Below are 17,463 nucleotides of genomic sequence, written 5' to 3'. Positions count from 1 at the left end.
CTCACTGACACACATTTTTAAACGTATTTATTTCATTGTTTACTCTCTGTCCCTCCTTGAGACTATAAGCTCTATGAGGACAAGGACAGAGATGTGATGTTCACAGCTGCATTTCCATAGCCCTGAAAGCGCCTGGTTGTTAATTTTACAACATCTGTTTAGTGAATGAATGAGGGGATAAAAGCACAGGCGGAATGACTCACTCATACGAGGATTCTCACCAACACACATGGACTCACACACTCACACTCAGTCACTCATACACACTTTTGAACCCAGCCTTTATGTGGACCTCATGTTCTGAACACTTCCTGTGTCATTATCATAATCTGTTTTTAATGTCCATATTATTGGCGACATTTTTATATATACAAGAAGTTTAAAAGGATAGTGCAATAGTTACTTCAGATTCAAGAGTTTTAACATTTTCCAATATTTATCTCATGCATATGGCACATTACGGTTGTATAATTTTTCTGAATCACTGAAGATCACTTGCAGGCATCATAACTGTAAAGAACATTCTCCCAAACAATATTATTCCTACAATACTACTAATATTATTATTATAATACTGAGGAAAATATTTGTAACTCCCATACATTTTCAAATTTCAAGGTCACATAAAATCATATTAATTATCATCAAAAATAAGAGATTTATAAGTTTTTCTTTTAAATCTCTTATTCGGTAACACATTTTAATGTCTACCTAATCTTCCACAGTGTCCACATACACTTTGGGACTAAGGGACAAAGACCACAGCTGCCTTAGGCCCTCTGTCCTCACAGCAGGACAGAAGACGGTCCCTGTGTCACGGTCACACCTGGTGCCCCAGAAATTCTCTCCCGAAGCAGGTGTTGGGCAAACCTGAGACCTGGTGTGAATGCACGTCCACCACATAAGGGTCCACAGTGAATTCACAAACTCCCTCTTACACTCCTCCTTCACCTGAGACTGCACCTCACAATCAGGGGTTCAAGAACATGTCCACCTGCCCTGGCCGGTTGGCTCAGCAGTAGAGCGTTGGCCTGGCGTGCGGGGGACCCGGGTTCGATTCCCGGCCAGGGCACATAGGAGAAGCGCCCATTTGCTTCTCCACCCCCACCCCCTCCTTCCTCTCTGTCTCTCTCTTCCCCTCCCGCAGCCAAGGTTCCATTGGAGCAAAGATGGCCCGGGTGCTGGGGATGGCTCCTTGGCCTCTACCCCAGGCGCTAGAGTGGCTCCAGTCGCGGCAGAGCATCGCCCCTGGTGGGCGTGCCTTGCCGGGTGGATCCCGGTCGGGCGCATGCGGGAGTCTGTCTGACTGTCTCTCCCCGTTTCCAGCTTCAGAAAATACCCCCCCAAAAAATAAATAAATAAAGAACATGTCCACCCACTGGAACTAACACTGACCACCCCAATTCTCCTCATCCCCATCGACAGAGCCCAAGTGAGAGCCCGGAGGAGGAGGGGTCAGGGCACAGTCCCGGGTGCCCAGGCCTGGCTCTCAGGGTCTCTGTCCGAGGGCGGAGTCTGGGCGGGGAAGGTCAGTGTTGGGGAGTCCTCATCTCCCCGATTTTACTTCTGCCTCTCACTTGTGTGGGATTCTCCTTCCAGGATACTCATGACGCGGCCACAGTTCTCACTTCTATTGGGTGACCGGTTTCAAAAGAAGCCAATCAGCGTCACCGCTGTCCGGGTTATACTGTCTTCGCGGACCAGCCCGACACAGATTCTCTCCAGACCTGTACAGTGTAGGGTACAGTGATGGGGTCCCCAACCTTCTTCCTGCTGCTCTCGGGGGTCCTGACCCCGACCTGGGCCGGTGAGTGCGGATTGGCGGGGAACGGCCTCTGCGGGGAGCAGCGAGGGGACCCGGCGGGGGCGCAGGATAGTGGGGTCGCGTGTCCACTACCGGGGTCCTGACCTCAGATCCTCTTAAATACCCACCTCCGCCACGTCCAGTCCTGACCCCACCGCTTACTCTGTCCCGCCCCTCCTGTCCCGCAGACCGCGGACCTGGAACCACGCCTCCAAGGGTCACGGTTCTCAGCCCCTCCCCGTCCCCAGGTCCCCACTCCCTGAGATATTTCATCACCGCCGTGTCCCGGCCCGGCCGCGCGGAGCCCCGGTACATCGATGTCGGCTACGTGGACGACAGGGAGTTCGTGCGGTTCGACAGCGACGCCGCGAGCCCGAGGGTGGAGCCGCGGGCGCCGTGGATGGAGCAGCCGTGGGTGGAGCAGGAGCACCCGCAGTATTGGGACCGGAGCACGCGGAACTCCAAGAGCCACCAACAGATTTTCCGAGAGTACCTGATCGTCCTGCGCGGCTACTACAACCAGAGCGAGGACGGTGAGCCACGTGGGCGGGTTCCGGTCACGACCCCATCGCCACGGACCGGCCGGGGTCGCCCGAGTGTCCGCGTCCGAGATCCATCCGAGACTGCGGAAGCCCCCACCCCACTTAGGAAGAGCTCGCGAGACTTTGACCGGATTTCGTATTCAGTTTAGGTTTAATCCCCGCGGTCGGGGCGGGGGCGGGGCGGGGGCGGGGCCGAGTGGGCGGGGCTGACCGCGGGGCGGGGTCAGGGTCTCACACCCTCCAGGGGATGTCTGGTTGCGAAGTGGCCGAGGACCGGCGCCTCCTCCGCGAGTACAGTCAGTTCGCCTACGACGGTACCGACTATCTCGCCCTGAACGAGGACCTGCGCTCCTGGACGGCGGCCGACGCGGCGGCTCAGATCACCCGGCGCAGGTGGGAGGAGATCGGTGAGGCTGAGCGCTTCAGGAGCTACCTGGAGGGGGAGTGCGTGGAGTGGCTCCGCCTTTACCTGGAAAAGGGGAAGGAGACGCTGCAGCGCGCAGGTACCCGGGCCGCGGGGCGCCCTCCTCTCCCCTCGGGCCGCAGCTCCTACACTCAGACAGGAATGGACCAGGATCAGAACACCGTCCTTGGGGTCGGTACATTCAGTCCCCTGACTTTCAGATTCAGGACCAGGCAGTGACGCCCCCTTTCCTCAGGGACAATTAGGGTGTAGTATTTCGGAGATGAAGAGACAACCCTGAACTAACCGGTCAGCGGTTCCCCTTGACTCTGGCCAATGACCCTGGGACACATGGGGACTTTCTCCCTCAGGCCTTGTTCTCTGTCCCCCACCCAGTATGTGTGAAGCTTGACCTCTGCTTTTCTGGGTCATTTGGCCTCCACCACGTCAGAACCAGAATTCCATTTTGTCCCCTCAGAGACCTGCATCCTACCCTGGGCAGTGTCATTCTCACATTAGAACTTTCTAAAAACCTAGAGATCATCTGGTCAGCTCAGTGGCAGAGCATCAGCCCTGCCTGTGGCTGTTCCAGTCCGATCCCATTCAGGGCACACAGGAGAAGCAACCAGCTGCTTCTCCACCCCCTCTTCCTCCTCTCTCTTTCTCTTTACCTTCCTCAGCCATGGCGTGATTGGTTCCAAAGAGTTGGCCCTGAGCACTAAGAATCTCTTGTGATCTCTTCCTCAGGCACTAAAAATAGCTTAGTTGCTAAGCTACAGCCTGAGATGGGCATAGCATCACTCTGTAGTAGGCTTGCCCGGTGGATCTCAGTCTGGGGTAAGGGGTGCATATACGGGGTCTGTCTCTCTGCCTCCCATCCTCTCACTTAAAAAATAATAATAACTAGGAAATCATTTTAGATGCTTCTGTCGGAACTGGTGTCCCTACCCACCCCAGCTGTTCTGTCCACTCAGATGCTCACATGACTGTTGCTGCACTGGCCTGTGACAGATGCAAAGTTACAGAGTTTTCTCACCCTTCTCCTCAGACCCCCCAAAGGCACACGTGACCCACCACCCCATCTCTGACTGTGAGGTCACCCTGAGGTGCTGGGCCCTGGGCTTCTACCCTGCGGACATCACCCTGACCTGGCAGCGTGATGGGCAGGACCTGACCCAGGACATGGAGCTTGTGGAGACCAGGCCTGTGGGGGACGGGAGCTTCCAGAAGTGGGCGGCCGTGGGGGTGCACCCTGGAGAGGAGCAGAGCTACACGTGCCATGTGCAGCACAAGGGGCTGCCTGAGCCCCTGACCCTGAGATGGGGTGAGGAGGGGATGTGGGCACAGAACCTCTTCTCAGGGAGCAGGGGCCTCTGGAGGTCTTCAGCAGGGTCAGGGCTGTGGCCTGGGGGTCAGGGCCCTCACCTTCCTTTCCCTTCCCAGGGCCTCCTCAGGCCACCATCCCCACTGTGGACACCGTTGCTGTCCTGGTCCTCCTTGGAGCTGTGGTCACTGGAGCTGTGGTGGGAGCTGTGATGTGGAGGAGAAGGCGCTCAGGTAGGGAAGGGTGGAGTCTGAGTTTCTTGTCCCACAGGGGGTTTCAAGCCCAGGAAGAAGTGTATTTACTTCATTAATGAGAACTACCATCTCCACACGTATGTGCTTGCCCAGTCTGGGGCTGTTTGCTAACACTGACTCGTGAGGCACGTGTGAACATGAAGGACAGATTTATCACCTTGATGAATATGATGACAATCACAGGTCAGAGGGGAGGGTCCTGCTGAGGACAGACCCACTGGAGGATGTTTGGTTCAGTCCCCACACATATACTTTCCTCAAGTTTCTTGACCCTGCCCTGGGTCTGCAGTCACAGTTCTGGAAACATCTCTGGGGCCCAGGACTAGGGGTTCCTTTAGGACCTCATGGCCCTGCCTCCTCCCTGGTCTCTCACAGGATGTTTTCTTCCCGCAGGTGGGAGAGGAGGGAGCTACGCTCAGGCTCCCAGTGAGTATGGAGGGAGTGACCCCTGAGACCCTGTGACAGTGCAGACGGGAGCCATGGGGGACCCCACCCCCCATAGTTCCTCCTTTAGTCTCCTGTCCTGGAAGATCTGACCACGTCCTGTTGTGTTCTACCCCAGGCAGTGCCAGTGCCCAGGGCTCTGGTGTGTCTCTCACGGCTTCTAAAGGTCAGACCCTGATGAGGGAAGAGTTTGGGACAGACGGGACAGGTCTGGGTGATGGGGATTCTCTGGGATTTTTGAACATGACGTACGTTATTGAGAATGTCACCAGTTACAGCCACTGACCTGAATTTGTTTGTGATTATTTTCTTCTACAGCGTGAGACAGCTGCCTTGTCGGGGACTGAGTGACGGAAGATGCTTCACACACACACACACACACACACGCCAGCCGTGTTTGTGACATCAGGAACCTCTCACTTCTCTCTCTGCAAAGAGCATCTGAACGTGTGTGCATTCCTATCAGCATAGTGTGAGGAGGTGGGAGGCTGGCCCACCCCTGCCCCCAGGCCCCTCCCCACACTTCCCTGTCCAGCAGAGTCTTCTCTGGTCAGGAGAAAAGAACATCTCTTCTTTACTTCAGGTGCCCTGAGCTGCAGCTACATTTTTATTTTTGTAATTTAATTTTTTTAAAATTTTTTAGAGACAGAGAGAGAGAAATTTGGGAGATGTGGGATGCATCAACTCTTAATAGTTTTTTTTCATATGTACCTTGACGGGGTAAGCCCAGAGTTTTGTACCGGTGACCTCAGGGCCACCACAGGTCAGGCTGAGCTGTAGCACCTTACTGCCTTATTGAAATAAGACTCTAAATATAGTTTTTTTCTTTTTCTAAATGAGATGAGGGGAGATACAGAGACAGACTCCTGCATGTGTCCCAACCAGGATCCACCTGGTGATGCCCTGATCTGGGGCTGATACTCACAGATGAGCCATTTTTTACACCTGAGGTGGAGGTTTGCTGGAGCCATCCTCAGTGCCCAGGGTCAGTGTGCTCAAATCAGTCCATCTGTGCCCGTGTGACGGGAGAGAGAGCAGAAGGGGAGGGGTAGAAACAAATGGTTACCTCTCCTGTGTGCCCTGACCCCAAATAGAAACCGGGGCTTCCACACCTCAGGCCAACACTCAAGCTGGTGGCCTTGGGGTTTTGAACCTGGGTCCTCAGGAGAGATGTTGGGTGGAGAAATTGACTTAGGAGGCAGCACATAGAGATAGTTAAACCCTTGACAATGGAGGAGGTGACCCAGGCAGTGATGGCTGCAGGAGACAGAGGAGGAAGGACTGACCAGGACCCAGTGCTGAGCGATCTGCTCAGACACACACCAGAGCCGACGGCACAGCTCTGTCTCCGCGTCTAGAAGGCATGGCGACCACGGAGTCCCAGACTTCCCTGTGCGCAGGGATCACCTGCCATTTTCTTAAGACTCAGACTGTCGGGAACAAAATGTGAGTCTGGATTTATAACAAGGTCGGTGCTGATGCTGCTGGTCTCAGGTCACACGTTTAGTAGCAGGAACCCAGACCAGGGTCCCCACAGGGCTGTGTGTCAGCCTCACCTGCAGGGCTGGTTACACGGTGACTCCTGGTCTGCTGCCTAATTCTTGGGGACGGTGGGTCTGGGAGAGGCCTGGGGGTTTGTAAGAAGATGTGATGTTCACGGTTACATGTCATTCTCTCTGCCGTGGGGCAGAGTCAGGTGGGAGATTTAGGAAGTGTCCCGGGTCAGGGTAATAAAATCTCTGAACACTTGTTCTCTGAAACTGTTCCCCTGATTGATTTCTTGCAGCAAACAATGGAATCCCAACTGTATCTACTTCAGATATAAAGTAGTATTTATATGATATTGGGTCTAATAGTATTTGGGGAAAAGCACAGTCCAGGTTGAGGCCACACAGCCAGGAGCAGACCCACAGTCCAGCCGAGGTCGGGTCCCACACAGGAACCACTGTCCTGCTGCTGGACACATGTCACTGCTCACACCCCTGACTCCTGATGCTGGACCCTGGTCCTGCGGCCAGGACTGCTGTCTCTGCTCTCCTGGCAGCTGGACACTGTCCCTGCCACTCCTTCACTCTTGTCCAAGGTACTGTGCACAGTCCCAGCCTCTCTGTGTCACCACGTCCCGAGGTAGAGTCTGGTCCGTTCTCACCTGACTGGTGGAGCCTCATGCCGTGTCCAGATGCAGGAATGTTGGGGGACGTGTGTTTCCCTCTTACAGAGGGCTGTGGTCTCTGCCTCCCCCCAGACTCTGTGTGTGTGGAATTCTCAGGGGGGAAGAGAGTTCAGGTTCTGGGCTGAGGGATGGAGAAGTGACCTATTTCAACTCTTGCAGCAAAGATCTGAGATGTAAACTTTGGTGTTGTAGCACTGAGGTGTGGCTGGAGGAACAAGTGACCAATGTCAGGTAGAGGCAGGGGTGTCACTGCTGGCTGTTTTTGAGTTTCTTTGTGGGTGGTGAGGGTCCCCCACTCACCCAGTTCTCGGATTCTTGGACACCACGTTTCTTCCAGTTCAGCTCAATTCTGACGCGACTACCTGGAGTGAGATCAGACCCCACACTCAGGGCTCCGCCCCCCAGAACAGCCCTCACTGGAGAGTTCAGTCCCCATGTTATCTGCGTGTCTGTCCGACTTGTCTACGAATGTTGGGGGGTCCATCCTCTCAAGGTCAGTAATTTGCTAGAACAACTCCGAGGGTAAGGCAAGTGCTGTGCTTACTGTGACAGGTCATCATAAATGACACAGCGAGCGGCCAGATGAAGAGGGACATGGTGAGGTTGAGAAGGGCCTCTGTCACCAGGGAGCTGGAAAATGTCACCTCCCTTCTTCTCCATCATATGACTGTGTTCACTACTTCAGAAGCTCTGAACCCCATTGTTAAGGGTTTTTTATGGAAGTTTCCCCATGTGGACATGATGATTAAATCACTGGCCATTGGTGATTGGACTCCCCAGAGGTGGGGCAGTGAGGCTGAAAGCTCCAGCCCTCTCATCAAGCTTGGTCTCTGGTGACCAGCCCCATCCTGAAGCTACCCAGGACCTCAGCCACGGGCCATCTCATGAGCATCCCAGAGACACTCCTGTCACCCAGGAGAGTGAGGGCTTTAGGAGCTCTGTGCCAGGATCATGGAACACTGGCCAAATATTTTTTATTATCGACAGGTCTTTGACCACAGGTCCATGAACAGAAAAAGTTTTGTAACAGTTAAAAGATGCTGGCGGGCTCTCCCGGGGTCATGTCCACACCGTTCCCTTCCTCCCCCCAGGCATGTGTTCCTTCCCTCTCTCTCTCCTAAGCTCTAAGGGTCCCCACAGACTTGCAACAGGGGAGCAGTGGGCAGTGGCAGCTCGTCCTGGGCCAACCCCCCTGAACCTGTCTCCCAGGTCCTGTCCTCTAACCTTCTTCCTGCCCGGCCAGGACATTCTCCCCTTACTTGCTGAGAACACCTGCGGGCACGTGAGCAGGGTCCACTCAGTCGGTAGCCATCAGCCCAGTCCGCCCTCCTGTTAAGGACATGCACGTGGACTATAAATTTATGAAAGATGCTCAACATGTTTAGTCAGAGGGGAAATTCAAATTAACCCACAGTGAGCTATCTGCACCCCTCCAGAATGGCTAAAATGAAAAAGACAGACAAAATCAATTGTTGGCAAGAATTCGGACTTACTCTCTCTCTTATAGACAGGTGGGGCAATAGCTGCTTTACAGCTGTATGTATGGAAAATAATACAATAATAAATAATAAAGCAAGAATAAACTTTTTTTCAGGTACTCACAACTGTAAACCTACTTTTGCCCCTCCCTGTATTACTAGTGTGAGAGTCAGTGGATTTGAATACTTTGGCAGAAGTCACTACACCCAGACAGTCCATCACCCTGCGACCCAGCATGCCCACTCCTAGTTATATACCCAGTACACATGCACACATATGTGCCAAATATATTAAAAAATATCCATAGCAGCACAATTTGTAAAATCTGAATATAACACCAATGCCCATGAGCTGTACAGGACAAGAAGTATGATATTGTCACATAATGGAATCCTCCATGACCATGAGAGTGAATACACTACAACCTCACAGCCACAGGGATGAGACCCAGGACACAGCGCTGAGTGAGAGCCAGGTGCCCAGGGGCGACCACTGTACTGTTCCATTCTATCACACCTGACGGGACTCCCCTGTGCTGTGAGACCTCAAGATGGTGGGTAATCAGGGTGGGTGGGGGGAGGGTATGACTGAATAATAATGAAGGGGTTTCCTGGGTGCTGGGAATGTTCCGGGGGTGTTGTTTATCGCAACGCTCACTCTGTGAAAATCCACTGTGCACGTATGATCTGTCCACCTGTCTCTGTGGGTGTCATCCTTCATGAAAGTGTGCTTTTCTGGAGTTTTGAAATAATTCTCTTTAACCCAAGATGATATTATTCTTTCTGAAAGCTTTTAGAAAAGCTGAATTGAAATAATCACTGTAATTTTTAAAAAGCCAAAGTACATTCCTGTGATTCAGACCCAGGAGGAGAAGGCAGAGCAGGACCAGGGGGCCTGGGAGCTGACGCTGCACACTCGGGAAGGGCTGTCAGCCAGGACGGGGTCAGTCCTGAACAGACCCGGGAGGGGGGTGTGAAAGGCGCCCCTGAGTAGGGCCCAGTGACTCATGGACAGGGGCTACCGGGTGGGCGGGCCGGTCAGGAACATGAGGAAAACTGACCCGGAACACGGAGAGGTGGGGAGAGCTGTGCTCAGGACCCCTTGCCGTGGGCGGAGTGGGTGGAGGTCCCGGTGTGCACGTGGAGGAGCGGAGGGTGCCCGTGTGGAGGGGCTGCTTGTCCCGGTAGGGGAGGCCATGATGGATGGGGTCACGGGGCCCCTCCGGGCACCCCAGGGCTGCTCACGGAGTTAGGGGATGGCGATGGGCTGTCCCTCACAGTCAGAGTGTCAAGACTGAGGTGACTGATGTGCATCTGCTCATTATCCCCCCACCCCCCACCCCTGGCTTGAGAGAGCTGCCTGGTAGGACAGCCTCAGGCAGCGTCCGCTTTCTCTGCGGGTCCCTGCCAGCTCTCCCCTCCCCCACCACGCCCGCTGCTCTGCTGAGGAGTCTGTCTCCTCCCTGCACAGCACCTGGGAGGCTGTAGGGGGAGGGGTCCATTTTCCTCATTCCCCAGAACCCTATAATGTCCCTCATCCCACACCCTAGGGTCCCATTCCCTGGGTCAGCCTTCCTTTTCCAGGAAGGAAAGGGTTAAATGTCTCCCTCCTGGACCCCTCTTATTATTTGTGTGTCTTAAGTAGCAGCTTACTCTGTTAGCTGCTTTCTCTGAAGATGTGCTACATGGATAATAGAGTGAATAATACATTATAAATTAAAAAGGAAGAATTGAAGGCAGAGTATTTATGTGAGTCTGAATATCGGCTGCTCTGAGGGAGGTGGTGGTGGAGGGGGGCAGGTGGGTGAGGGTGTGCGGACCCCCCTGTGCTCAGTGGGGTGTCTGCTTCGCTCCTCTCTTGCATTTTGTCTGCCTCCTCCTGTCACATGTGCTGTTCCTTCTGGGCTGTGCTGCTCTGGGTCCTGGGCCCCCCACCCTTCTCCACAGCAGTGAACACGGAGCGCTGAGAACCTGTCTCAACATGCCCTGAGTTCTCCTCTGTTGTGTGTATTTATTATTATTATTATTATTATTATTATTATTATTAAGTGAGTGGAGGGGAGGCAGAGAGACTGACTCCAGCATGTGCCCTGACCTAGATCTACCTGGCAAGCCCCCTAGAGGGCAATGCTTTGCTCATCTTGGGCCATTGCTTCATTGCTCTGCAACCAAGCTATTTTTAGTACCTGAGGCAAAGGCCAGGGAGCTATCCTCAGTGCTGGGCCGACTTGCTTGAGCCAATGGATCCATGACTGCAGGATAAGAAGAGACAGAGAGAGAAGATGGGGAAGGGATGAAGAAACAGATGGTTGCTTCTCCTGTGTGCCCTAACCGGAAATCAAATTTGAAACATCCATATGCTAGGCTGATGCTCTAACACTAAGCCAACCAGCCAGGGCAATAATAGTATTGTGTTTTTAATTTCCACTTCCATTTGTTCATTGCTGGTATACAGGACAATGATTGACTTGGATACTCACCATGTATCCTGCACCCTTGCTGTGGTTGTGTGTTGTTAGTTCCATGAGTTTTGGTTGTTGTGGTTGATTCTTTGGATTTTCTTTTTCTTTCTTTTTTTTTAGAATTGATTTTGAGAGAGAGGGAGAAGAGAGTGAGAAACATCAACTTGTAGTTGCTTACTTTAGTTGTTCATTTACTGCTTCATTTATGTGCTTTGACCAAGGGGCTCAAGGTGAGCCAGTGACCCCTTGCTCAAGTCAGCGATCTTGGGCTCATGTTGATGATCCCACACTCAAGCCACTTTGAGCACAGGCTCACCAGCTTCAGCACGGGGTCATTGGCTTGAGCGTGGTATTACTGACATGATTCCAAGGTCTCTGGCTTGAGCTCAACAGTCTCTGGTTTGAGTCCAAGGCCTCTGGCTTGAGCAAGGGGGTCACTGGCTCTCCTTGAGCCCCTCTGTCAAGGCACATACAAGAAGCAGTAAATCCGTGGTTCTCAACCTTTCTAATGCCGTGACCCTGCAATACAGTTCCTCATGTTGTGTTGACCTCAAACCAAAAAATAATTTTGGTGGCTACTTCATAACTGTAAGTTTGCTACAGTTATGATTCGGAATGTAAAGACCTGATATGCATTATGTATTCTCATTGCTTTAGGCGACCCCTGTGTTTTGGTCATTCGACCCCTGCCGGGGTCGTGACCCACAGGTTGAGAACCGCTGCAGTAAATAAATAACTAAAGTGATGCAGCTATAAGTTGATGCTTTTCATGTCTCCCTTCTCTCTGTCTCTTGCTTAAAAAAAAAAATTAAGTTTCAGTTTATAAAACTAACCAGAAGGGCCCTGGCTGAACAGCTCGGTTGGTTGGAGCATCGTCCCATGTGCAAAGGTTGCAGGTTTGATCCCTGGTCAGGGCACATACAAGAACAAATTGATATTTCTGTTTCTCTCTCTCCCTTCCTCTCTCTCAAATCAATAAATAAGTTTTAAAAAGAAAAAGAAAGGAAAATGACCAGAATTTGCAAGAGGAAGAGGGAGGAACCCCATTTTTCTTTAAGGGGGATCCTTCTCTGTTCCTGCTGCTCTTTCCGTGTCCCTGGGCCTGGGGGAAGGACGTCGCCCTGGACTGGGAGAGAAAAATGACGATGTGGAAACACCTTTCTCCATCACCCTCCCCCACCTGCTGCAGACCTGGGGCTTTTCCTCGGGCTGTGCCCACTCTCCCTGCCCCCGCCTGGCCCGGGAGCCTTTCCTTCTCCCAGCTCACCTGGAGCCCCGCCTCTCACCGAAGCCCCGCCTCTCATCTGGAGCCCCGCCTCTCACCGAAGCCCTGCCTCTAACCAAAGCCCGCCTCTCACCTGGAGCCCCGCCTCTCACCTGGAGCCCCGCCTCTCACCGAAGCCCCGCCTCTCATCTGGAGCCCCACCTCTCACCGAAGCCCCGCCTCTAACCAAAGCCCGTCTCTCACCTGGAGCCCCGCCTCCCCTGCCTCTCACCAGGAACCCCGCCAGAGTGACCAGGGACACGCCTGGCGTCGTCATTTAGGAGGGAGTGGAGGGTCCTCGGGCACAGGGCAGAGCGCATGGGCAGAGTGTAGAGCAGTCCACCTCCTCTCCGCCCTGCTCCCTGACAGCACCTCCCCCCGGGGCACTCCGAGGGGCCCTCAGCCCAGGTGCTCCGCAGGCGGATGTCTCTCAGCTTCTCTCTGTCGAGGACCCCACCGCTGTCCATCACTGACCTGTCTCATCCTCCCCAGGTTCCGTCCCCCTCAGTCCTGAGTCCACAGTCAGCAGCTCCCTGCCTGCAGCCAGGTCAGCCTGCTGTTGGCAGGTGGACAGACCAATGCGTGTCCTCCCACAGTGTGACTGCCCACACGGTCCACTTCAGTCACCACAACCTGGGGACTCTGGACTCAGGAGAGTGACAGCAGAGACAATGGGGGCTTCCCACATCCACTCCCCATCCTTACTTCCTCCTTCCTCTCCTGGTCTTCCTCCACACAGCAGTGCCCCCACCCCCAGCTCCAGGGCTTCTAACACCCAGGGCAGGAAGGAGAGACCATGGGCCCCAGTGATCCCTGTAGAAGTCTGCCCGTGTGTGCCCACCTCTGTGCCCACTGCGGTTTTATCACCTGCCCCGTGCAGAGTCCTGGGTACGTGCAGAGGGTGATCCAGGAATGTCTTTCCATCAAATTTCTGCATGGCTCAGTTTCTCAAGTCTTCTCAATGGTCACCTCAGTGGGACCCACTGTGACCACCTTCTTTAAAAGTGCCACATTGGGGTTCTGGTCAAGATGGCAGAGTAAGTAGACAGTGTGCTGGCCTCCTTCCATGACCACATCAAAATCACAGCTGAATTACAGAACAATCAACCTGGAGAACCCTGTGAAGTCCGCCTGAGCAGGAGTCCTATAACTGAGGACATAAAGAAGGAGCCATGTTGAGACAGGATGGAGGGTGGAGACAGGAAGTGGGCTGGCCCCGCACCCACATGTGGTGGTTGAGGATCAAGAGAGAGATCTCAGCTGCAGAGGTTCCCCCAGAAGAGTGAGGGGTCCCAGTCCCACACGAGGCTCCCCAGCCCGGAGCATCAGCACTAGGAAGAGGAGCCCCCTCAACACCAGGCTGTGAAAATCAGGGATTCCATCTGACTGGGTGAGACAGGGGTGGCTGGAGTCCCAGGTGTTCCTCTTAAAGGGCCAGCACAGACTCCCTTGGGCACTCACCCTAGGCTCCAGAGGAGGGACGGTGGCTCAGGGGGTGCCAGAGACATGTAGGGAGAGACTGAGTTGTGTGGCTTCAGACCTAGGGTTGGAGGGACAGCAGTCCCCCCACCAGGCAAACATGACACTTCATTAGCCTGTTGAACACCATTCGTCTCAGCCTAAGACCCCACCTCATCCAACACCTGTGCACCTGAGGCTCTTTCAGGGACTGTGCCTTACAGGCAGCAGGCAGGTGGCAGTGAGTGTCAGGTGTTCTCTTCCTTTTGCTGGCCTGCCCCAGGCCTGGTACTGGGGGCAGCTGGCCTCAGTTCACAGCGTGGCCCCTCCCATGTGCCTCCAGGGCCAGCACAGGGAGCTACCAACCACGGATCACTGTAGCTCCTACCAGGTAGTGTTGGGCCTTGGCCTGCACTGCAGCCCCTGCTAAGAGGCCCCAGAAGCAGCACACTCAGTGGCCGGCTTCAGACACAACACAGCACCACCCTATTAGCTCCACAAGCAGAACAAGCAAAGGGCAGTTTCAGAAGACACCGGGCCTGCTGCTGTGAGTCCTGCTCCGTGAGGTCAGCCCCACACAGTAACCTGTGCACTGTGGCTGTGGCCAGTACTCACAGCCAGTCAGCCTGAGGGTCACCCCACCCACAGATGTACCGACAGCGAGGCTCAACAAGAAGAAGACACGCTCACCCACATAAGGAACACTCAGACTCCCCATCTCAGGTGGCCAGGAGACTGCACCACTGGGCCCCCAGGACACCTCCTACATCAGGCCACCCTGCCAGGACTGGGAGACACAGATCTACCCGATACAGAGAAACAACCACAACAGAGAGGCAGCCAAAGTGAAAAGATGAACATGTTCCAATGGAGAGAATACAGTGAAAGTCCAGAAATAAAACAAACAGAACTCATAAAAGCACACTGCCGATACCAACTCAAAGCACTGGCCATGGCCCTTGCCGGCCGGCTCTGCAGTAGAGCTTAGGCCTGCCATGTGGAAGTCCTGTGTTTAATTCCTGGCCAGGGCACACAAGAGAAGCACCCATCTGCTTCTCCACCCTTCCCCCTCTCCTTTCTCTGTATCTCTCTCTTCCCCTCCTGCAGCCAAGGTTCCATTGGAGAAAAGTTAGCCTGGGCACTGAGGATGGCTCCATGGCCTTTGCCTCAGGTGCTAGAATGGCTCCAGTTGAAAGGAGCAATGGCCCCAGATGGGCAGAGCATCACCTCCTTGTGGGCATGCCAGGTGGATCCTGGTCAGACGCATCTAGGAGTCTGTCTTTTCCCCCCCTACTTCTCACTTTGGAAAAATAGAAAAAAAAAAGAAAACAAGAAAACCCCCACTGGCCATGAGGATGCTCGCATAACTTAGAACTTCAATAAAGAGTAAAAATAAAAATGGTCATGTATGCTATAAAAATCCAATCAGACATTAAGAATAGAATCACTGAAATGAGAACACATTAGATGGAAGTAGCAGAATAGATGAAACAGAATTAAATCAGTAATTTGAAAGAGAAGTTACCAGAAAACACTCAACTAGAGAGAGAGAGAGAGAGAGAGAGAGAGAGAGAATTTAAGGGACCTCTGAACAAATTCAAGGGTAACTGCATTTATATCACAGGCGTACCAGAAAGAGAAGAGAGAGAGCAAAGGACTAAAAACCTATATTGCTCACAAAAATTAGGGGATATTTCAAAATAAATACAAGGCAATAAAATATCCTCTAATTTTTGTGAGCAGCTTATTTTAAGAACCAATGGGCCTGACCTGTGGTGGTGCAGTGGATAAAGCATTGACCTGGAATGCTGAGGTCACAGGTTCGAAACACTGGGCTTGCCTGGTCAAGGCACATATGAGAGTTGATGCTTCCTGCTCTTATCCCCTTCATTCTCTTTCTCTTTTCTCTCTAAAATTAATTAAGTCTTTATATTAAAAAAAAACTTGTTAAAAAACAAACAATGAGAGACCTGAAGATGGCAGCGGAGTAGGCAGATGCACAGACTCCAAGCTCACAGCACCAAAATGGATTACAAGTTAATTAATTAGGAAAAATCAGCATGTAAAACCAACTCTGGACTAGAAGAACAGCCCTCAAAAACCAAGGAGCAAAGAAGAAGCCACACCAAGACTGGTACGGAGTGCCGAGGAGCACTGGGACTCCCCTGCTTACAGGAACAAAGTGGATGTGAGGCTGAGAGCCCAGAAGGGCTCTCCCTCCAAGGAAAATAGCAGAAAATATCGCTCACCGTCACTTGCCTAGGGACCTGGGAATGAGGTGTGTTGAAAGATCTGGCTTGTCTTCCAAAAGGAAAGGGAAGAGAGAGACAGACGGTGAGGGGCAGAGGAATGCATGAGATGACCTGAAAAGCTGACTCATCCAGTGCTAGAGGTGGCCATAGCTGGGGGAGGGGTTGATCCTTTCATATAATACCAGACTAAAGAAGGTTTGGGTCACCCATCTCCAGACATTTCTCCAGCTCCAATCAGCACAACAAGACACAGCTCAAAACAAGAAGTGGGGAGGAGGGACAGTAACTCAGGTCTCCATGGAGATCTGAGATACAACTTCCTGTACTGAAGCTGAGAAAACACCCCGCCCACTGAGAGAGTAACTAGCAGATCAGGCCTTCAGAGTCTCAGGTTACACCCACTGCATTCCTGGATACAGTTTCAAATAACCTCCCTGCTGAGATCAGTATACAAGACTACCACGTGTTAAGAAAACTGAGAGGAAAACAAACAAATCAAGACTTCAAACTGGCTCTACTAGAAAAGCCAAATCCCACAGTGGATTATAAATAACAGCTGGTGCCAACCCAAGAAGACCTAAAATAACACAACTGAAACCTGGAGACAGACAACACCAAGTGTAGACTCAACCAGCTCTACAAACAACACACCCCAACACACAGACATAATGAGAAGACAGAGAAGTGCAATCCAAATGAAACCACAAGAGAAACCTCCAGGAAATGAACTGAGTGATGTGGAAATAACCAAACTTCCGGATGCAGAATTTAAAATAATGATTGTTAGGATGCTTAGGGATCTTACAACAACAATGAATGGTCATTGTGAACACCTAAATAAAGAAATAGCAAGTATAAAAAAGGACATTGAAATATTAAAAAAGAATCAGTCAGAGATGACAAATACAATATCAGAAATGAAGACCACAATGGAAGGAATTATAAACAGGATGGATGAAGCTGAGGATCGAATCAGTGAGTTGGAGGACAAGTTGAACAAAGGCATGGAAGCAGAGCAGAAAACAAAAGAGACTCAAAAAGTCTGAGGAAACTCTTAGAGAGCTCTGTGACAACATAAAGAGAAATAACATCCACATCATAGGGGTTCCTGAAGAAAAAGAGAAAGAACAAGGAATAGAGACTTTGTTCAATCATATCATAGCAGAAAACTTCCCTAAATTAATGCAGGAAAAACTCTCATAAGTTCAAAAAGCACAGAGAACTCCATTAAAGAGAAACCCAAAGAAATCTACACCAAGACACATCATAATTAAAATACCAAAGCTAAGTGATAAAGAGAAATTATTAAAAGCTGCTAGAGAAAAAAGGCTATCACCTACAAAGGAACCCCCATAAAGATGACATCAGACTTCTCAACAGAAACACTTGAGACCAGAAGGGAATGGCAAGAAATATTCAAAGTAATGCAGAACAAGAACCTACAACCAAGACTACTTTATCCAGCAAAGCTATCATTTAAAATTGAAGGAGAAATAAAAAGCTTCCCAGACAAAAAACTCAAGAAATTTATTACAACCAATGCTGCTGGAAATGTTAAGGGGCCTGTTGTAAACAGATCAAAGTGGGAAAAGAATATAGCAAAAG

General features: G+C 51.9%; 1 protein-coding gene and 2 pseudogenes across 2 annotated transcripts; all 3 read left to right on the top strand.

Moving 5' to 3' along the window:
• The window catches only part of LOC136387718 (patr class I histocompatibility antigen, A-2 alpha chain-like), a 62,441-nt pseudogene that overhangs the window by 12,011 nt on the left and 32,967 nt on the right, over positions 1–17,463 (top strand).
• LOC136387717 (patr class I histocompatibility antigen, CH28 alpha chain-like) overlaps positions 1–17,463 on the top strand; it is a 79,103-nt pseudogene that overhangs the window by 47,524 nt on the left and 14,116 nt on the right.
• On the top strand, positions 1,431–6,502 carry LOC136387720 (saoe class I histocompatibility antigen, A alpha chain-like). 2 transcript variants are annotated; one of them, XM_066359685.1, is made up of 8 exons: positions 1,431–1,807; positions 2,053–2,337; positions 2,574–2,849; positions 3,798–4,073; positions 4,193–4,306; positions 4,721–4,753; positions 4,890–4,937; positions 5,090–6,484. In XM_066359685.1, exons 1-8 carry the CDS (start codon positions 1,750–1,752, stop codon positions 5,092–5,094), a joined length of 1,095 nt encoding a protein of 364 aa, XP_066215782.1. In that variant the 5' UTR covers positions 1,431–1,749; the 3' UTR covers positions 5,095–6,484. The 2 variants fall into 2 exon arrangements, with proteins under 2 accessions (XP_066215782.1, XP_066215781.1); XM_066359684.1 differs by having other exon boundaries at positions 1,736–1,807; positions 1,993–2,337; positions 5,090–6,502.

This window comes from Saccopteryx leptura, chromosome 1 (genome assembly GCF_036850995.1).
Source record: "Saccopteryx leptura isolate mSacLep1 chromosome 1, mSacLep1_pri_phased_curated, whole genome shotgun sequence".
In the NCBI taxonomy this organism is placed as follows: domain Eukaryota; kingdom Metazoa; phylum Chordata; class Mammalia; order Chiroptera; family Emballonuridae; genus Saccopteryx; species Saccopteryx leptura.
This window is presented reverse-complemented; position numbering and strand designations above follow the sequence as displayed.

Excerpts from the sequence above, each read along its gene's own strand:
- LOC136387720 (XM_066359684.1), top strand. The coding sequence starts at position 1,750 with ATGGGGTCCCCAACCTTCTTCCTGCTGCTCTCGGGGGTCCTGACCCCG. Across the intron at positions 1,808-1,992 it reads CCTGACCCCGACCTGGGCCG|ACCGCGGACCTGGAACCACG; the intron begins GTGAGTGCGGAT and ends CCTGTCCCGCAG. Across the intron at positions 4,307-4,720 it reads GTGGAGGAGAAGGCGCTCAG|GTGGGAGAGGAGGGAGCTAC; the intron begins GTAGGGAAGGGT and ends TTCTTCCCGCAG.